Source organism: Nannospalax galili, unplaced genomic scaffold (genome assembly GCF_000622305.1).
Source record: "Nannospalax galili isolate Female #2095 unplaced genomic scaffold, S.galili_v1.0 scaffold286, whole genome shotgun sequence".
Classification (NCBI taxonomy): domain Eukaryota; kingdom Metazoa; phylum Chordata; class Mammalia; order Rodentia; family Spalacidae; genus Nannospalax; species Nannospalax galili.
In genome coordinates, this window is record NW_008359442.1 from 2,705,379 (window position 1) to 2,722,486 (window position 17,108).

Sequence of the window (17,108 nt, forward strand, 5' to 3'; positions counted from 1 at the left end):
AGAAAAAAGACAGAATAGGGCAATTTTCAAATGTTCTTATGAGAGTCCATTGGAATTTCTTGAAAAGGGCTTTCAAAAGCATCCCTCTACTGGGTTCCTCCTCATTTTTCTTGTCTTCCGAGGCTGGACTCTAGAGTGATGGATTCAGGATTTGCTTTCAGGTATTTTCATAGTTGTTGGGAGTAGTTAGAATCACTGTCAGTTCCCTCTCAAAGGCTTCTAAATAGGGGGAGAAAACAAATTTATCCATCATTTTAGAACAATAGCTGGTTGTCTCCCTTAGCTCCAGATGGGCACTACAGTATTGGAGACCAAGATTTGAAGTCTTACATCTGAGCAGCACTTTCTGGTTAGGAACAAATTCATCAATGAGAAATAATTGTCTAAATAACTTTTTATATAGACTTAAGCCTAATGTTTGGGAAGTGTATTCCCTTGAACTCTTTAAGAAGTATACTGATGACTTTACTCTGGTTATACTTTCCTTTTGGGTGTTTAAGATTACACAGTTGGCCCAAATAAATCAACTTGTTTTTACACTTAAGGTCATTTGAGGATCTGTTCCTCAGGGGTCACATGGGCTTGGGAAGAGCCCCTGGCTCCTTTCTTTTACCAGTTCTATCTATATGAAAATAAGTCAAAGGTCCTGTTTGACCATGTCTGGCTTCACTTGGAAGCATGAATGAGATATTTCCTCTGAGTTTTCCCTCCTCTTTGTAGACTGGACACTGGTTCAAGTCCATCTTGAGGGGTCTCCATGGCCTCCCTGAACAAGAGGACAGGTGACTCACCACATTTACAGGACATTTTGAGAGATGTTCCATAGTCCCCTGGAACTTGGTTAACCTTGGAGGGCAAGGGCCAAAACTGTACTGTAAGTCCCTCTGACCACATTAGTATAGGCCTTAAAGTATGACTATTAAACATCCAATAAGGTTACTTCCACCAGTCTGATACTTTTAATTATCATGTGCTATGTAGATAAGGCTTGGGTAAAGAACCAAAGATTCTCACATAAACAGTGACTAGATTTATATTTTGTTCTTTAAACTAGTTGACTAAACTATGACCATAGAAAAATTAAGATTATGTGTATATTATTTTTGTCTCATCCTTTATATATAACAAACCTAAACAGACCTTCATCACTTGCTTAGGCTTTCTCATTTTTTCTGTCTACTTTGGAAAATATCTCCATTCCTATATCCTTTTAACATCTTTTACATTCTCATTCTCTCTCTTTTTTTTTAATAATTATGAGACATAATAACATTAACACATAAATTTTTCTTCAGTTGTGAAGCTTCTTTTCCTGGGGATGGTAAGCAATGGTTATTCCCTTTTAAGGTTCTAATGTCAAGCCAATGTTTCATTAAAGTTTTACTGGGGAACCAATGAATTTATTGAGCGTACTTTAAGTTTTTAAAGCACTGTCTTATTTTATAATTGAAATCCCCCATCTTTAGTGAAACATTAACCTCTTTTTATAACAAAATAAACAAGACCTGGCCATACAACATAAGAAGAAGAATCAAGACTAAAGCTTACAAGGTCTAGTGGTAGCTCATTGGTGGACCACCACCTACGAGTAGGCAAGCCCTGGATTCACTACCAAAAAATACACAAAAAAACAAACACAAACAAACAAGCAAATGAATCAACTAAGCCTCATGTAACAACTCCCTTGTCTTGTGTTCTGTTTGCCTCCAAGAAGCCCTTTTCAAATGTTTAAGGCATGGTACTTAGACAAATTCAGTAAGCAATAATACGAAATTAATGTCAAGAGGTGATAATGATTTCACAGAGCTACAGACCAATGTGCTGGTCAACTACAAAGCTTCCAAGATCCAAAAATTCTTAGCTGCCATTTACTGAGCACTATAGTATGTACATCTGTTGTCGGTTATAGATCTGATCACATTTAATCCTTACAATAACTATGATTTACAGCAAGTATAATCATCACTTTATAGATGACGATACAATACTCAGAAAGGTGAAATAATGAATCCAGTTAGCTTAGTCTATAGTGAACCAGGGGTCCAAAGCGCATTGTCTTTATGTTCCACAAGAATACAGAATACAAGGAAGAGTGGGGTGCATTTCCATGTGAAAGAAAGGAAGAGACCCAGTTCTCATCTAACAGTTTTCTTTTAAGACCTATTTATATATTACTATGTCTCATATTCTCAAAAGGAAGAGATAACGATGGCAAAATTGAAGACAATGGACAGGGTGGGGGTTTATCTCTCTGTCATAAACACTCTCTGAAGCCTCTCTTCAAGAGTGGAGAATTCTGCCAATGACAGGAGCATCTTGCCTCAATTAATTATTGTAAGATTTCTAGGGTGGCATAGGCCTGTTTCTATGGCAATATGTGCCTTTCTGTCCTGTATCATTCCTGATGGACGTCTGAACTTCCATTTAATGCAAGGATCAATATCACACTCTTTGGACTCAGATCTATGGGGGGTGGGAAGGGATTGCAGGTAGGCAATTGTAGGGAAATGTCAATTTTTATTGACCTTCCTTTAAATAACTTTCACAAGCTTCTCTTCACCCCCACACCCTGCCCATGTTCTTTAGGGTGTTTTTTTATTTGTTTTGCAGGTGCTTTTTCTGTTTTTCTCCTTCCCTGATACCCTTTCTTGCCCAAATCATTACCAGCTATTACCACTGTTCCAGATCCATTTTCCTTCAGACTCCAAAGGAGAGGGAATTATGGAGCTAAAGAGACAACTCTAGGGTCTGAAAATAAAATTCTAATTGCTCAGGAGAGTCACTAATCCAAGCCCTACCTCTGAGACCCAGTGTGGTCTTGGGCTAATTCCCCTTCCCAGCATGGACCCAAAGCCTTTAGAGAACAAAGAGGTGGTCCCTCCCAGGCCCCTGGCTCTGTCCCAATTGCTTGTATAGTTTATTTTTTCTGGGGTACTGGGAATTGAACCCAGGGTCATGGCACATGGTAGATAAGTGCTCTACTTAGCAGAACATCAGGATTTACAGAGCTGTGAATAATCACAATGGTAGGGTTTACTGCAGAGTCTAGAGGTGGGAAAGAACAAATACTTCCTGGAAGTTGATCTTTTTGAATAGAAGAGGACATGGGAAGAGTCCCTGGCAGGGTTTTCTAAGGGAAGGGTGCTGAGACACTCTATCCCACCTTAATAATTCCCCACTCTCCTCTTTCTCCTAGGAGATCCAAATAAACCTTGAAGCTACTTGGAGAGCATCTCTCCAAAATCTGGTGAGGTTTTTTGAACATGTTATCAGTCCTAGGAAATAACTTGGCCTAGATTTGCAACACCCCTGATTAGTCTCAATGGTTTCTTGAGTTTCTAAGTTATAATGCCTTCAAAGCAAAGAGACTTAACTCAGTGGTCACTGAAGTCACTTCCAGCTAGATAGCAGAGGACTTAACAGGTAAGATGAATTTAAAGTGCCCGTCATTCAGGTGAAGAGGAAGCCAGAAAAGACATTAACTTGCCTCAGGTAAACTACTGCAACCAACATGTGCTCAGATTTTATTCTTTATATCCATAACCTCCCACATGTGTGTACACACACACACACACACACACACACAACTAAACAACGAATGATAGCATACACCTGTAATCCCAGTACTTTCAAGGCTGTGTCTGGAAGATAGAGAGTTTGAGGCCAGCTTAGGCTACGTACTCAGAGACCCTGTCTCAAAAAAAACCCAAAAGCACATCTCTACTGACTACACAGGGCTAATAGGTTTAGAAAGCCAAACTCTTTGTCTCCAAACTCTTCTCTGCCCATGGAACTTCAAACTGATTTCAAAAGACTTCTAGTGTTCTTTGCCCAATTAAAAACACCAGGCAATACATGTTGAATCCCCTTAGTTCCCACCTATCTCCCCCTTGCTCAGGGCCCACTCCTGAAGACTCAGTGGTAACACAAGGGCCCAAACACAGGAGAGTGTGCTGTATTCCAAGTTATATCTTGTCCGAGAAACATTGCCCATGGGCAAGTCACTGGTGACTTCCAGTTTCTTCTGTAAGTCAGAAGCATTAGCCTGTGAAGAACTAAATGAGTCAACACGTGTGCCAATACTCCGTGAACCATAAAAGCTACAGATGGTGATGTTATTATCACTATCACTCCTTTCAAAGATGGAACTCCAATTTAACCAGGAAATTTGCTCAACGGCAGAGTCCTCTGATGCCCCCCTCCACCCCCCAAGTGCACTTCCCTCACCTAATTCTCAGTGTGGGTTTTCATGCACACTTTCCTCCTAGCTAACACTGATATCATGTCCTCTGGTTACCTACATCTGAACTACTCCTCCAGGGCCCAGCTGAGGCCCACCCACCTAAGGTTTCTGGACATTTCATCCAGTGGGCTCTTTTCCTTTACTCTCCAACTCCAAGGCTTTGAGACCAGTCACTTTTCATTTTAGTATATATAGTACACCTCTCATTATTTCACTTTCTACATTTATACAATTAGGCCCCAATTTAAATAGGAGTGTGAGTTCTTCTACGGCTGATTGTTTGGAAAAAGAATAAATGTTCCCATTGTAAATAATATTTAGAGAAACAGCCAGGCTCTGACCAGCCAACAAAATCCTGTTTCAAACAAACAATACATGCTGGCACTGTCTCTTAACAAAGGTGGGACACACACACACACACACACACACACACACACACACACACAGCCCAAATTTTCTCTAAGCAGTTCAATGTGGGATTTAAGGCTTAACAAATCTCATGGTAAATCTTATTTCCTTCACCTAGCTCAGCCTGTTCTAGATTTAATGGTTACAAAACAAAACAAAACAAAAAGCAAGACATCTAAACTTTTTGTTGTCTTTTTTTCCTAAAAGACATTATAAATAGTCAGAAAAATCAAGAAACAACAATCAAAACCTAATGGTATCTGTGACTGGAAACAGCAGGGGCTGGGAGAGGGCCCAAACCTTTGGAGAGACTTGCTTGATCTCAGTCAGAGGGGAACTCAGTCTGGTAGCAGCAAGGCAAAACACTGGCTGTTTTCCCTAGAATCCTCCTTCTCCAGAGGCCTGTGAAAGGAAGGTCTCAGCTACAGCCACGCTCTGAACCTAGTTCTGACCTTTGGCATAACTTCGTTATTTTAGTGTAAGCCTAACAGTATTATGCCAGGGGCCCCTCTCCCTCCAAATGTTGGTGCTATGCTGGATGAACCTCTACCCTTCCAGTCTCAATCTCATCTGACCTGAGATCAAGATCCAAGCAACAGAGTTATGCACTCACAGAGAGTCTGTGCTCACATTTTTTTTTTTTTGACAAGCTGATGCTAAGTAAAGAGTAGGCCTATATTTTTAAAAGAAATCTGAAACAAGACCTTGGTGAAGAGTTTTGGTCTGCAGTGATTTCAGAGTTAAGACACTGGGATTTGGAATGGTTTTATTTCTCATTAATCTAATCCCAGTCAGCAGCAGTTTCCTGGCTCAGCTCCATAGTTTTCTTATTGCTCCATGAGCTGATATACCTGACATAGGTACATGAAGAGGATACTTCCAGACAGTCTGTCCAAGCCAGGACTACAGATGGGAATTTCTGTTTCCAAGTGGATTAGAATCATGTTTGTTGACAACATAAATGCTTATCTGAAACCTCAAATTTATTTAATTCATTCTATTAGGCCAAAATCCCAGGTAGTATTCTAGATCACTAAACTAACATTTCTTTAGGGTCACTCAATAGAAACACACACACACAGACACACACACTCATAAAATTTCCCTCTCTTACACCAGGTTTTAGGTCGCTGGTGCAGAAAACCCAACAAAGACTGAATATTAAGCTGATCACCAGTTAGCTGGTACTTTACCAGGCCTGGACTTCACCCAGGTCTGGAAGCACTAATCATTTCATTAGTTTTGAAATCTGAATATGCAAGAACCTTATGGAGCAACCCCCCAAAAGGGTCTTCCACTTGAGTACTAACAGTCTCAGCAGCCAAAAGTAGAGTATGGTTTGTTTCCTTTCCAGCAAGTTCCATGATCAAATAAATATGAGCTTTAGCTTACTATGTATGAGGTCTCCTTACTTTTGCAATATGAGCATCAATCAGATTGCCCAGACTATAAACCGGGATGGTTGTGAGGAATGAATAATAAAAGAAAACAAAATCTCTGACACTAACTGCCTGAGAGGGTAGAGATGGTAGCCACCTTTCATTCTTCATCCCTATTCACCTAGGTCTGAGTCATCAGAGGGGGTGAAAATACAAACATATAAAATAGAGGTGGGTGTGGTGGTGCATACCTGTAATCCCAGCACTTGGAAAGTTGAGGCAGTAGGATTACTATGACTTCAAGGCCAGCCTAGATTATAATAAACCAGAAAACTAAAAGCAAATAGTGAAGAGGGATTTATTCACACATAGCTAAGGATTATGCTTTCAGTTGTTTTTTTTAAACCTCCTACTAATATTCGTGTAGCCCTATTCAGATAAAGGACAATGGGGGCACAACCCCATTATATGGACAATGTCAAGATCACAATCTTCTTGATACCAAAGAATTGTGAGCATTCAAAGATGAACAATTCCTACCCATGTAACTTTTAATTATTTTTTAAAGCTACCTTTAAAACATTTTAAAAAGTACAAGGTTAAATGTTAAGAGGTGAAAAAAAATTAAAAAAAAAAAAAAAGGAAAAAAAAAAAAAGAGAGAGAAAAGAAATGGGTGTCTTTAATTCTCAGGAAACACTGAACAACCTAGATATGTTATGATTTCATGTTTACTTAATTAAAAATTGGCAAAGCATTATTTCCTCCAGGATCTTAATTAATGAATTTCATTACTTAATCTGAACAAAACAAAAAATGGTTCAAGAGATAGGGCAAAGAAAAGTTCAGTTACAAAAACTTTATTTTTGAAAACTCCATATCACAATAATTCTAGCCTAGCCTCTTAAACAAGTTTCACTTCAAGAACAGAAATAAAATGCAATAAATTACTATTTTGTTTGTCCTCCCGACATGGGCCCACTCTCTGATCCCCACATCACAAAACTAACCACTTCTTGAAGCCATGGGTTTAGTACAGGGGTGTCTTTATCTAGTTTGACCTAGGCTCTCAAAGAAAATGAGGCAGTAATACCTGCATGCTCAGAGAATGAAGAGCATGGACAGAACTGAATACGGATGAGAAGGGCCTTCACTGTTTTTTGAAGCCAAGTCCCTGTCCCTGACCAAAGGGGCAGAGAAAGAGAAAATGCCGTCTCTATTTTTACTTAGGTTCAGGGATGCCATTCTGTACACAGACTCCTAATTGGGAAGGTAAATCTTAGCCTCTTGCCAGCAGTCAGAGGGGTATGGGTCAATCTGCAAAAAGATCCACTGTGGTTATCAAGTTACAGGGTGAAAATAAAGATAAAGTTAAAAATAAGGCTTTTTTTGGCAGCTTGCCAACCACTGGCATCATATTTTCCTGGTGATGTCAGTACAGATGTGGGGCTCTATCCCTGGGTGTCAGCCTAGGCTCAGTCACACCACCACCTATGGAACTACATGTGCTCTGGTAGAAAATACAACATACATTTTCAAGCCAAGCTGAGGCAAAACCTTGTTGGGTCAATCACAGTGACTGCTTTAAACTGCTCTGGCTTAAAGCACATAAATGAAAGTCACATCAGAGGACCACAGCAGCTCAGAGAAATAGATTCTGAATACAGTTTTCACTACAGGCTGACAATTTTTCTGCCCAAAGGACAGGATGAATTAATCAGATGTTCTGTTCCGTTGCTAAGGAGATGACAAAATATCAGCATCTATTTCCAACCTCCTAAACAAAAAGAAAGCAGGAAAGCAAATCAGAAGCCAGAATTCTTGCCACCTTGAGATGGCAGCTCAGATTTTCCAAAGTCAGTAAGACATAAATTTAGAAATCCTTCCATGATCTCATATAAGTTACAGATTCATCTCAGAGTCAGGATCCAAGCCTGACCCTTTTGTTTCTAGCACTATGTGCCTTGATTAACAGGGTCACCAGCTAGGACCTTCCCTACCAAAGGGTAGCAAGCTTCTCATAAATGAAGTCACTTTATTACAATTCAGTAGCATCCAGACTCAAAGTGAAACAACAGAGGTTTCCCCCAAAGTGTTTGCAGCACTCATCAAGTTTCCTTCACAAAATATTAATTGCAGAGTTTACCAGGAGACAACCCCACACTTGCTTTTCAAAAATGTTATTTTCAAGCCAGGCATGGTGTCCACCTTTAATCCCAGGACTCGAGGCAGAGCCAGGTGGTGGATCTTTGTGAGTTCAAGGAAAGCCTGGTTTACATGAGTTCTAGGCCAGCCAGAGCTACATGGTGAAATCCCGTCTCAAACAAAAAAAACCAAATCCCAAATTTTATATATATATATTTACCTATGGTATGAGAAGCTATCATTTTCACTTACCAGCCTTTCCCCAGAGAGGACCTCCAGCAATTTGATGAGCATCCGTCCATCTCTAAGGTCAGTGTACAGGTCTGTGATTCTGCAGGACACTCGGGCAAGATGGGAGTTGACCCACTTGGTGAAGGTCTTCTTCTGTACAGCTTCACGCTCATCTGTAAGCAGAAGAGAACTTACTTTACCACCAACCCAACACTGGCAGCAGCAGGTGTATACCAGCAGAACCACAACAGCTCACTCAGCAAGAGGATACAGCAAAACTAACCTCCACTGAAACCTCTACTTAGCTCTTGACTGTAACCATTGTTCTGGGAATGTAGGAATCAGACAATCCTTGCACATGTGAGTCCCTAGGCTTTCTGCTAGCAGAATGTGTTTTACTTCCTCCCATTCCCTTTCTTCCCATTCCTGCTGAGAGGCAGCAGGACACAGCAGATGATGACTGTAGAGCTCCTGGTGACATATTCAGCCACTATTCCCCAAAAGGTGTGTGTGGGGAAAGCATGCAAGGATATGGCATACAAGAGCTCAGGAGACAGCAGGAAATGGCTTCCTTCAGGTACAAAAGCTTAGGTAATACCTGACAAGATAAATTTACTCATGACTGTGATTTAAGGTCATGGACTGTCACAGACTCAGTCACATACTGTAGACAATAGAGAAAATGTCAAGTAACTAGGTTATCTGTCTAGTCACAGAGGATAGGTCCAGGGTCCAGTGTTTCAATAAAAACACACCAAGACTCTGGCTTCAGAACCCTCTTCTACAAACTGAGCGGACAACAATCATCTCCAAACTTTAACCACTCACTGAAAGGGCAGCTGCTAGCACACAGTCCAAAAAACAGTATGAAGTTTTTCAAGTCTCAGTGATTCAAGTTCCGTCCAACTTGCATCATACAACAGTGACTCCCAGAACTATCTCTTTTGAATCCCATACAAATGGGCTTCCTGCAGGATGCTCTAATGAGATTGCTGAAGACTTTCAACAAGCATCCAGAGCATAGCCTGGATCCACCCATACTTTCTTACTGTTGTATACGAGCTACCCTATTGCCAGTTACCCTATATCTAGTTCCATCAAAGTTTAAATCCTACTTTTCTAGTGCAAACTCAAACCCATAACAATATTTACACATGACTATGAAAAAATGGTCAAGAGTCTAATAATTAATGTACTTAGTAGCCATTGAGTAGCATGTAAAACTCACTCCTGCTGATAAAGCAGGTGCTCAGTAGGTAGTGGGTTCTGAGGCTGGTCAGAGAAACAGTAAACTGCCCAGTATCTAAGAAGATTTGCCTGGAAGGAAGGCTGTGCTGAAACCTACAGTCAATCCACAATAGAGAGGCAAAGAGGACGCTGGACCAGTTTTTATTGCTGCAAGCCAACGAGCCACCTGCCAAGACACCAGGGCACCTGCCAAGATGCCTGGCCACCTGCTGCAGTCAGCAGCAACTCAAGGTCTAGCCCTTCCCCAAGGAATAGCCCATTCAGCAGGAAAGAGGGCCTTTCTTCAGGGACAAGGGCCACCCAGACACAAAGGATCAGAAAGGGTGAGACTGGGGGAAGGAATAAAAGGCAGTGAAGGGCATACTGCAGCCTGCAAAAGGAGCTGAGCCAGTTAACATGACAGGTCACATGGAAGAGACGACATGCATTAGTAATCACACAATCATCATGATGTGATATTATCACTACAGTGGCAAAGGTAGGTACATTTCGGGGGTGGGCATTGCTAAGTTTGGCTGTTTTTAAAGGGCAGAACAGAGCAGAATACAGAGACACCTCAAGCTTCTGCTAGGGACCTTTCATAGTCTCTAACCTGGAGAGCATTAACTCCTGAGTCAGATATTTAAGGCCAACTAATTTTCTTTAAATTATGGTTTCTTTTATATGCTACACAGGAGCTAGAAAATGTCTTTAACAAGGCCCTTGATGGGTATTCTAGGCTGTTAATTAAGGCTTTGGGACGCAAAGTCACTACCACACCTAGTCTATCAAAAAGACAGTAAGATAAAAATGAAAACTGTCTTGGATTAAAATATTTCTAAATAAACAAATGTAAAATGTGTTCCCTAGCTAGCCATTGTTCCTTTAGGTGAATCTCACATTAAAGAAACACTGGCGGCTTCTTTCAGGTTCTTGTAAGTAGAAATTTCTAAAATTTGCTTCAAATCACACTCCCTCTGAACCCTGTCCTAAAGAGTTACAGCTCAACTCCCCTCCCCACACCCATGACGAGGCTGAAAGTTCAAGGGTGGAGGCAGAGAAAACTGAGCTCAAACAAAACGTACCCAAATCTGTGTAAGGAGGCTCCCCAGGGCTGCAATGTGCCTCAGAAACTCTAGGACGAGGGAAGGAAAGAAAAGAGAAACTAAAAAGTAAAAAGAGGATCAGCATTGCGTTCTTTTTCCTGTATGTGCCTATCCAACTTTCCCATAGTTTCAGGTTGAGGAAAAGTACTGGAAAAATCCTTGGCTTTAAGCGCCTCAGGTTTTGTACCACCACACTGAAAAAGGCATGAAGATTCTGCCCAAACTGGATGCAATTAACACCCTTACATCATAAACAGAGGAAAGGCAGGTAGTTACAGAGCCAGGCCAACTGGTACTGTCATCCTATAGTAATTGTGTGGTGCACACAAACACTACTGAAGCCAAAAGGAGGGAGCAGTCAGGGGTAGTATTCAGTGGCCCAGTTAAGGATGAGGCTCCTGTCTTTGGAGGCACATCCTTTGTTCTACCCTTCCTGGGCAGACAAAAATGATCCTGTACTCCCCTCCCACAGAGGCTAGAGGGAGATAGGCCAGAAAGGCCTAGGCATAGACAGTGGAAGATAATCCAGAGGGTTTCCAAGCTCAAGCTGCTGTAGCTGGCCAAACTATGGGAGGAAGTAGAGGGAGTAGCAGAGGAAAGGAAGCAACTTCCAGTCCTAAGACAAGTGTAATGATATGGAAAGGGAGTCCTAGCAAGTGCCATACTGATCTGGTTATTTAGGCCAGAGATAATTAACGTCTCCAAGGGACATTAAGCAAAGTCTATAGATATTTTTTTGATGGTTGTGACTAGGTGTCAAGGACACTGCTAAGCATCCTATAGTACCTAGGACAGACAGTTGCCACCACAATAAGAATCATCTAGTCCAAAATATTGATGTTGAGAAGCCCTGGCTTAAAGGTTCTGGGCTTATACCAATTGTAGGTGGCATTCGAATGTCTCAGACCACACATTCCAGAGAAGGACACCCAAATTAGGGTGTTGTACATTCTTCCTTTTTGCCCACATCAAAGCCTTTTTGAGTCTGATGGTTTGTATGTGGACTCCATTGAGGCAGAAATCCCCCTGCCTTTATGTGTATTCATTTCACAAACGGCATGCTGCAAAGTGGAGTGTAGCAGTGTAGCAAAGCAGCAGTGTAGCTAGGTCAATATGATGGTGGGAATCTAGTTGCCTCTGCCATTTCCATTCTCTTCTTACCCTTTCAGGGCTTTTTTGGTGTTATCAAGTCCAATCATATACATCTACCATAAGGACTCATCTAAAGGCTGCTCAGTATCAAACAGGACAGTAAAGTACTCATTGATGTGCCCAGAGTACTGTTACTGCTCATTAAGCTAGTTCTTGCTCCTATTCTCCAGCAAAGAGGCATTCTCATCCATTTAAACCAGGAGGAACTTATCAAGGATCCTGGGATCATGTCCTCAAGGTTGAGCAAGACTTTAGAAGCCATTTAAATCAACTTCCTTTCAAAAGTGAAATAATCTCTTCTTCAACACCTTGGCTAATTATTTTAAATTATAAGGTGAGCTGAATGTGGCAGTGTACATCTTTGATTCGGGTACTTGGGATGCAGAGGCAGAGGCAGGCAAATCTGTGCAAAATGGAGGCCTACCTAGTCTACATAGAGAGTTCTAGGCCAGCCAAGATTACAGGAAGACCTTGTCTAAAATAAATAAATAAATAAATAAATAAATAAACAAACAAACAAACAAACAAAATTAAGATGAACCTAATGGTATAGGCAGAGAATCTACACAGTGAGTTCAAGGCCATCCTGACACTTTGACTTAAAATGTGAAAAACAGGCTGGGTCTACAGCACTATGGGAGAGCACATGCCTAGCATGTGCAAGGTCCAAAGTCCAATTCCCAATATCCCCCAAGACAAAAACAAATATAAATGAATAAAAATCTCAGACAGGGTATGTAAAACCACATGTGCAAGTGTGTCAGGAGGTTATATGAAGATGAATAGAAGAAAATGTCACATTTTTCATTTTTCTTAAATTTTTTAATATTTATTTTTACTTTATGTGTATGTGTGTATCTGTGGGTGTGGGGGGGGTTATATGTATGTAAGTGCAGGTGCCCACAGAGGCCAGAGGCATCTACTCCCTAGAGCTAGAATTACAGGTGGTGTTGTGAGCTGCCTGACATGGGGGCTGGGAATCAAACTTGGGTTTTATGCAAGAGCAGTATATGCTCTTAACCACTGGGCCATCTCTCTAGCTCCCTCATTTTTAATATAAGCAATGGCATATACTATATACCACAGGCATAGATTTAAGCATTGTACAGTCCTCAAAACAGCACCATGAGGTAGGAGCTGATTCTCCAGGTGGGCTGGCTCCACAGCCAGGATTCTCAGTGACTATGCAATAATATGTATAACACTGGAAACACATTTCCATGACACAAGACTTAGAATCACTCATCAGTCACCATCTTAACCCAAGTCTTACTGTATGTCACTATGTCTTCATCTGTTGGGCTGGTGTTTCCAACAATGCTACATCTGTCTCTGTGTTACTGAGGTTTGCTCTACCTTCAAAGCTAGAGAACAGGTGTCTTCCTCACTTCATGTGAAGCCCTCCTTCAGATTTAAACATTCCTCAACATCCCTTTTCACAATGATTATCTTCTCAGCAGCCTGGACATTCAAAGATAGTGATAGTGGGAAATCAAGTAAAGAAAGAGCAAAAATAATAAGCAACCCTGCATGAGGGAGCTAATGCAGAGGTGGGATGCTGCTTTCCATCAAAATTATTCCTGCAGCTCTGAGAAACTAAGAAACAGAAATGGTTCCAGCTAGGTAGGCTGTTAGCTCTACAAACTCAAAGGACAAACTAGCTAGATATTGGTTAATGAAAAGTATCAAGACAAGGAAACCCACTCACAAGTGATGGCAACATTTATGTCAGCTTCTGCTCTCTGAAGTAGTGGATTGTAAGTGAAATCCTGTTATTGGAACTCATTCAGCAAATACAGTTTTACTGAAAATATGCCCTGCAACAGCATGCCAATAACACTGCAAGCTATACTTCCTCAAAGCTTACTGGAACCTTATAGCAACTGTCAAGGAAGTACAATCCAAAAGTTATCTCCAGCAGAGCCCAAAGGTTCAATGTCACCAGTGAGTAGTGGTAGGGTTGATACTAGGAAGGATGCTACTCGTCTTTCCCATTCTTTAGTCATATAAGAGGGAGTCAATGAATAGCTACCTTTTCTTTTTCTCTCCCCATCCCTCCATACGGGGGACTGAACCCAGGGTGTCCCTCGTGCTCTAGCATGAACAATATATATCTGAAGCTTTATCTTCTCTTCTAAGTGCTTCACCTAGATTCACTGCTTTTCATTATTTGATTTTTGATAAATAACCTGAAAAACTCCCATCTTTAATAGAACAGAAAAACAATCTTGTTTAATGGTTAAACCAAAGACCTATGAATATTCTATCACCGTTCCCTATTAGTGCCTAACTACTTTATTTTTAGAGAATGGCCATTATCAATACTGGAACGTTGTAATGCTTCAGTATTTACTCATTCTGAAGAATATGTTATAACTGAAAAAACACTATATTGGTACAGGTCCATTTCTAGGATATAACAACTTTGATGAACATAAGAAGTATTAATCTGTGGGTGCACCTCAAGAACAAAAAGAAATTTCTTTCTGAGTATATTCCCCCCTCTTTTTGAGATAGGATCTCACTATGTAGCTAGGGCTGGCCTTGACACCTGGCTATTCTGTTGTGTCAGACTTCAGACTACTGGGATTACAAGTATACTCCACCATGCTTAGCTAAGAATACATTTTATCAGGTTCTTCCTCAATTGTGCTAACGTGTTGCCTTAAGAGATGGGAATGGTGAGGATTCTGTTTTGCATATACATAATCAAGTTAAATACAGACTTGGGCTCAAAATAGGAAAAGGAGTTACAAGAATGGAAGCTGAGCAGGGAGTGGAAGGGGGTGATAAGGCAATCATCTTAAGCACATATTCCCATGGCTGGCTATTTAAAGCTGACTAAAAATTGAGTGTATGCAGAGCTCTGTGTCTAACATAAGTTCCCATGCACTCTGTAAACTACAAGTTTAGCTGGGCAAACAAAATTAAAACTCAAAGTTAAAAAATGACAAAGATTCTGTCCTCACAGTCCGAATCACAGATCCCTGCATCCAAGGGGACCAAGCAGCTTTTCTGAAGGCATCAAGTTCATCAAGGGACTTCCATGGCACATCGCGGATATGCTTCTCCACAGTTCTTGTTCATCATGCTCTGAACTCTCACCCAGGCACCTTCCTTTTCCCTACCTTTGCTTATACCACTATTCTGGAAACATATTTTCTCTTCTCATTCTTTAAGATTCAAGTTAGGATTAGCTCTACCAAGAGGTCTTCTTTTGATGCCGACAGTCAGAATTTCATGGGTCTGTTGTTTATTCAGTATGTGTATGTGTCCTATCTCCTCTGCAAGCCTCAAGGGCAACAGCTCCACTGCATACCTACTTAGTGCCTTACCATCCTACCATCCATCTGGCAGAGCAGCTACCCAACAAATACCCACTGATTAAATCAGTACTTCCGGCACCCAGTAAATAGGCTTTCAATAGTTCTTTCTGCATCTAGTTAGCGGTCCCCCAAAAATTAAGGAAGAAAGAAATTTCTAAGCAGAGGTAGATCCTAAGTAGCTAAATGTTATCATAATGAATCTCCCACAATGGATCTGTTTTTGTAAAGAGTTCTTCAATGTCTGGAACACGTTAAAAATGCAATTCTGTGTTACTTTCAGATGAAGAAGGTTAAAGCCAGCTTAAAAAGTTAGATAATTTTTGTTTCAGTCTTTGCAAAACATACAAGGTTATATTACTACAGCATTTTAACACATTAAAACATTATCATACAGCCTGCAAGATGGCTTAGTAGGTAAAGATGCCTGCTGCCAAGCTTGATAATCTGAGCTTAATCCCTGGGACCTACATGGTAGAAGGAGAGAATAGAATTCTGCAAGTTGTCCTTTGACCTCCACATGTGGGCTTTGGCACACATGCACCCATAGACACACACGCATGTGCACAATAAAAAAAAGATGCAACATGGGGCTAGGGAGATGGCTCAGTAATTAAGAGCACTGACTGCTCTTGCGGAGGTCCCAGGTTCAATTCCCAGCATCTGCATGGCAGCTAACAACCATCTGTAACACCAGCTCCAGGGGACCTGATGGCCTCTTCTGACCTTCTCGGGCACTGCATGACATGGGTGCACTTCCATGCGGGCAATACCCTCATATATATAAGATAAAAAATATATATATAAAAAAAATAAAAATTAACATGGCTCAAACAAGGCCAGTTTTTACACATGATTTAATTCATATCAATATTAATAATTTATCTATTAAAGCCCAATCCTTGAATTACTACGTATTTTAAAAGGAATCTTTAAAAATGAAAAAATAAAATGGGATGAAGTTCCCACACATGCTTTAGCTTAAAAAACAAACAAAACATTTCCCAGGAGCAACATGCAAAATAACACAGAGCAGGAAACGGAAACAAGCAACTGGCTCTACTGATAACAGAGAATCAAACTGTTATCTCGAGGCAGCAAGAGGAAGGAAACTAATCTTTTGACTAAAGGTCTCCCAGTGATGGCCTAGTCTGGGGGCCTTTAATTCATGTTTGCTGGTTTGTATATAAATAGGACTGAGTTAAAATATTTTTCCTAACAGCACTGGACAAAACATGTGTAAACATTATGTTCTAAATGCACATGCAGGGCTGGGGATATACCTCAGTGGTAGAGCACTGGCGTAGCATGTGTAAGGCCCTGGATTCAATCCCCATACCATCACAGAAACAAAAAAGAACATGCAGCAAATCTGCAGACTATAAAACCAATGGGTGAACTCTGTTTAACCCTGCACCTATGATTTGCATCACCCAAGCAGTCCCTGCTTACAGTGAACAAAGAGTCTTTTCTCTGAGCAGCATAGCTCTGATTTGGGAATAGGGGAGCCTTTGAGAGGACACCTACAGTAATAAATGTAGAATGCATGCTAAACCTCCTATGCCCGTCATACTTCTCCTACCAGTCATATTTCAAAGTGGACCCCTTGAAATCACAATCTATAAGAAGTCAAGATTATGGAAGGGGTTGAGGTTATTGTGGGGGCTTCCTCTCAAAATATGTGGGCAGAGGAACAGAATAATCTCTTTGAAAACGTGATCTAGGAAACAGTGTGAACAGTGTACAGTGTCAAAAAACAGGAAAAAGCGAGGACTCCATGTAAAATACTCAAACTATTGACTGAAAATAGGCCTTCCGAACTGCTTACACACACACACACACACACACACACACACACACACACACACACAGAGAGAGAGAGAGAGAGAGAGAGGA

At 40.8% G+C, this 17,108-nt stretch overlaps 1 protein-coding gene across 1 annotated transcript in view; it reads right to left on the minus strand.

Moving 5' to 3' along the window:
* Sptbn1 (spectrin beta, non-erythrocytic 1) overlaps positions 1-17,108 on the minus strand; it is a 204,036-nt gene that overhangs the window by 68,173 nt on the left and 118,755 nt on the right. The window contains exon 3 of the mRNA XM_008823012.3: positions 8,426-8,577. Within this exon, the coding sequence (XP_008821234.1) occupies positions 8,426-8,577 (152 nt within the window). The remainder of the gene's footprint in view (positions 1-8,425; positions 8,578-17,108) is intronic.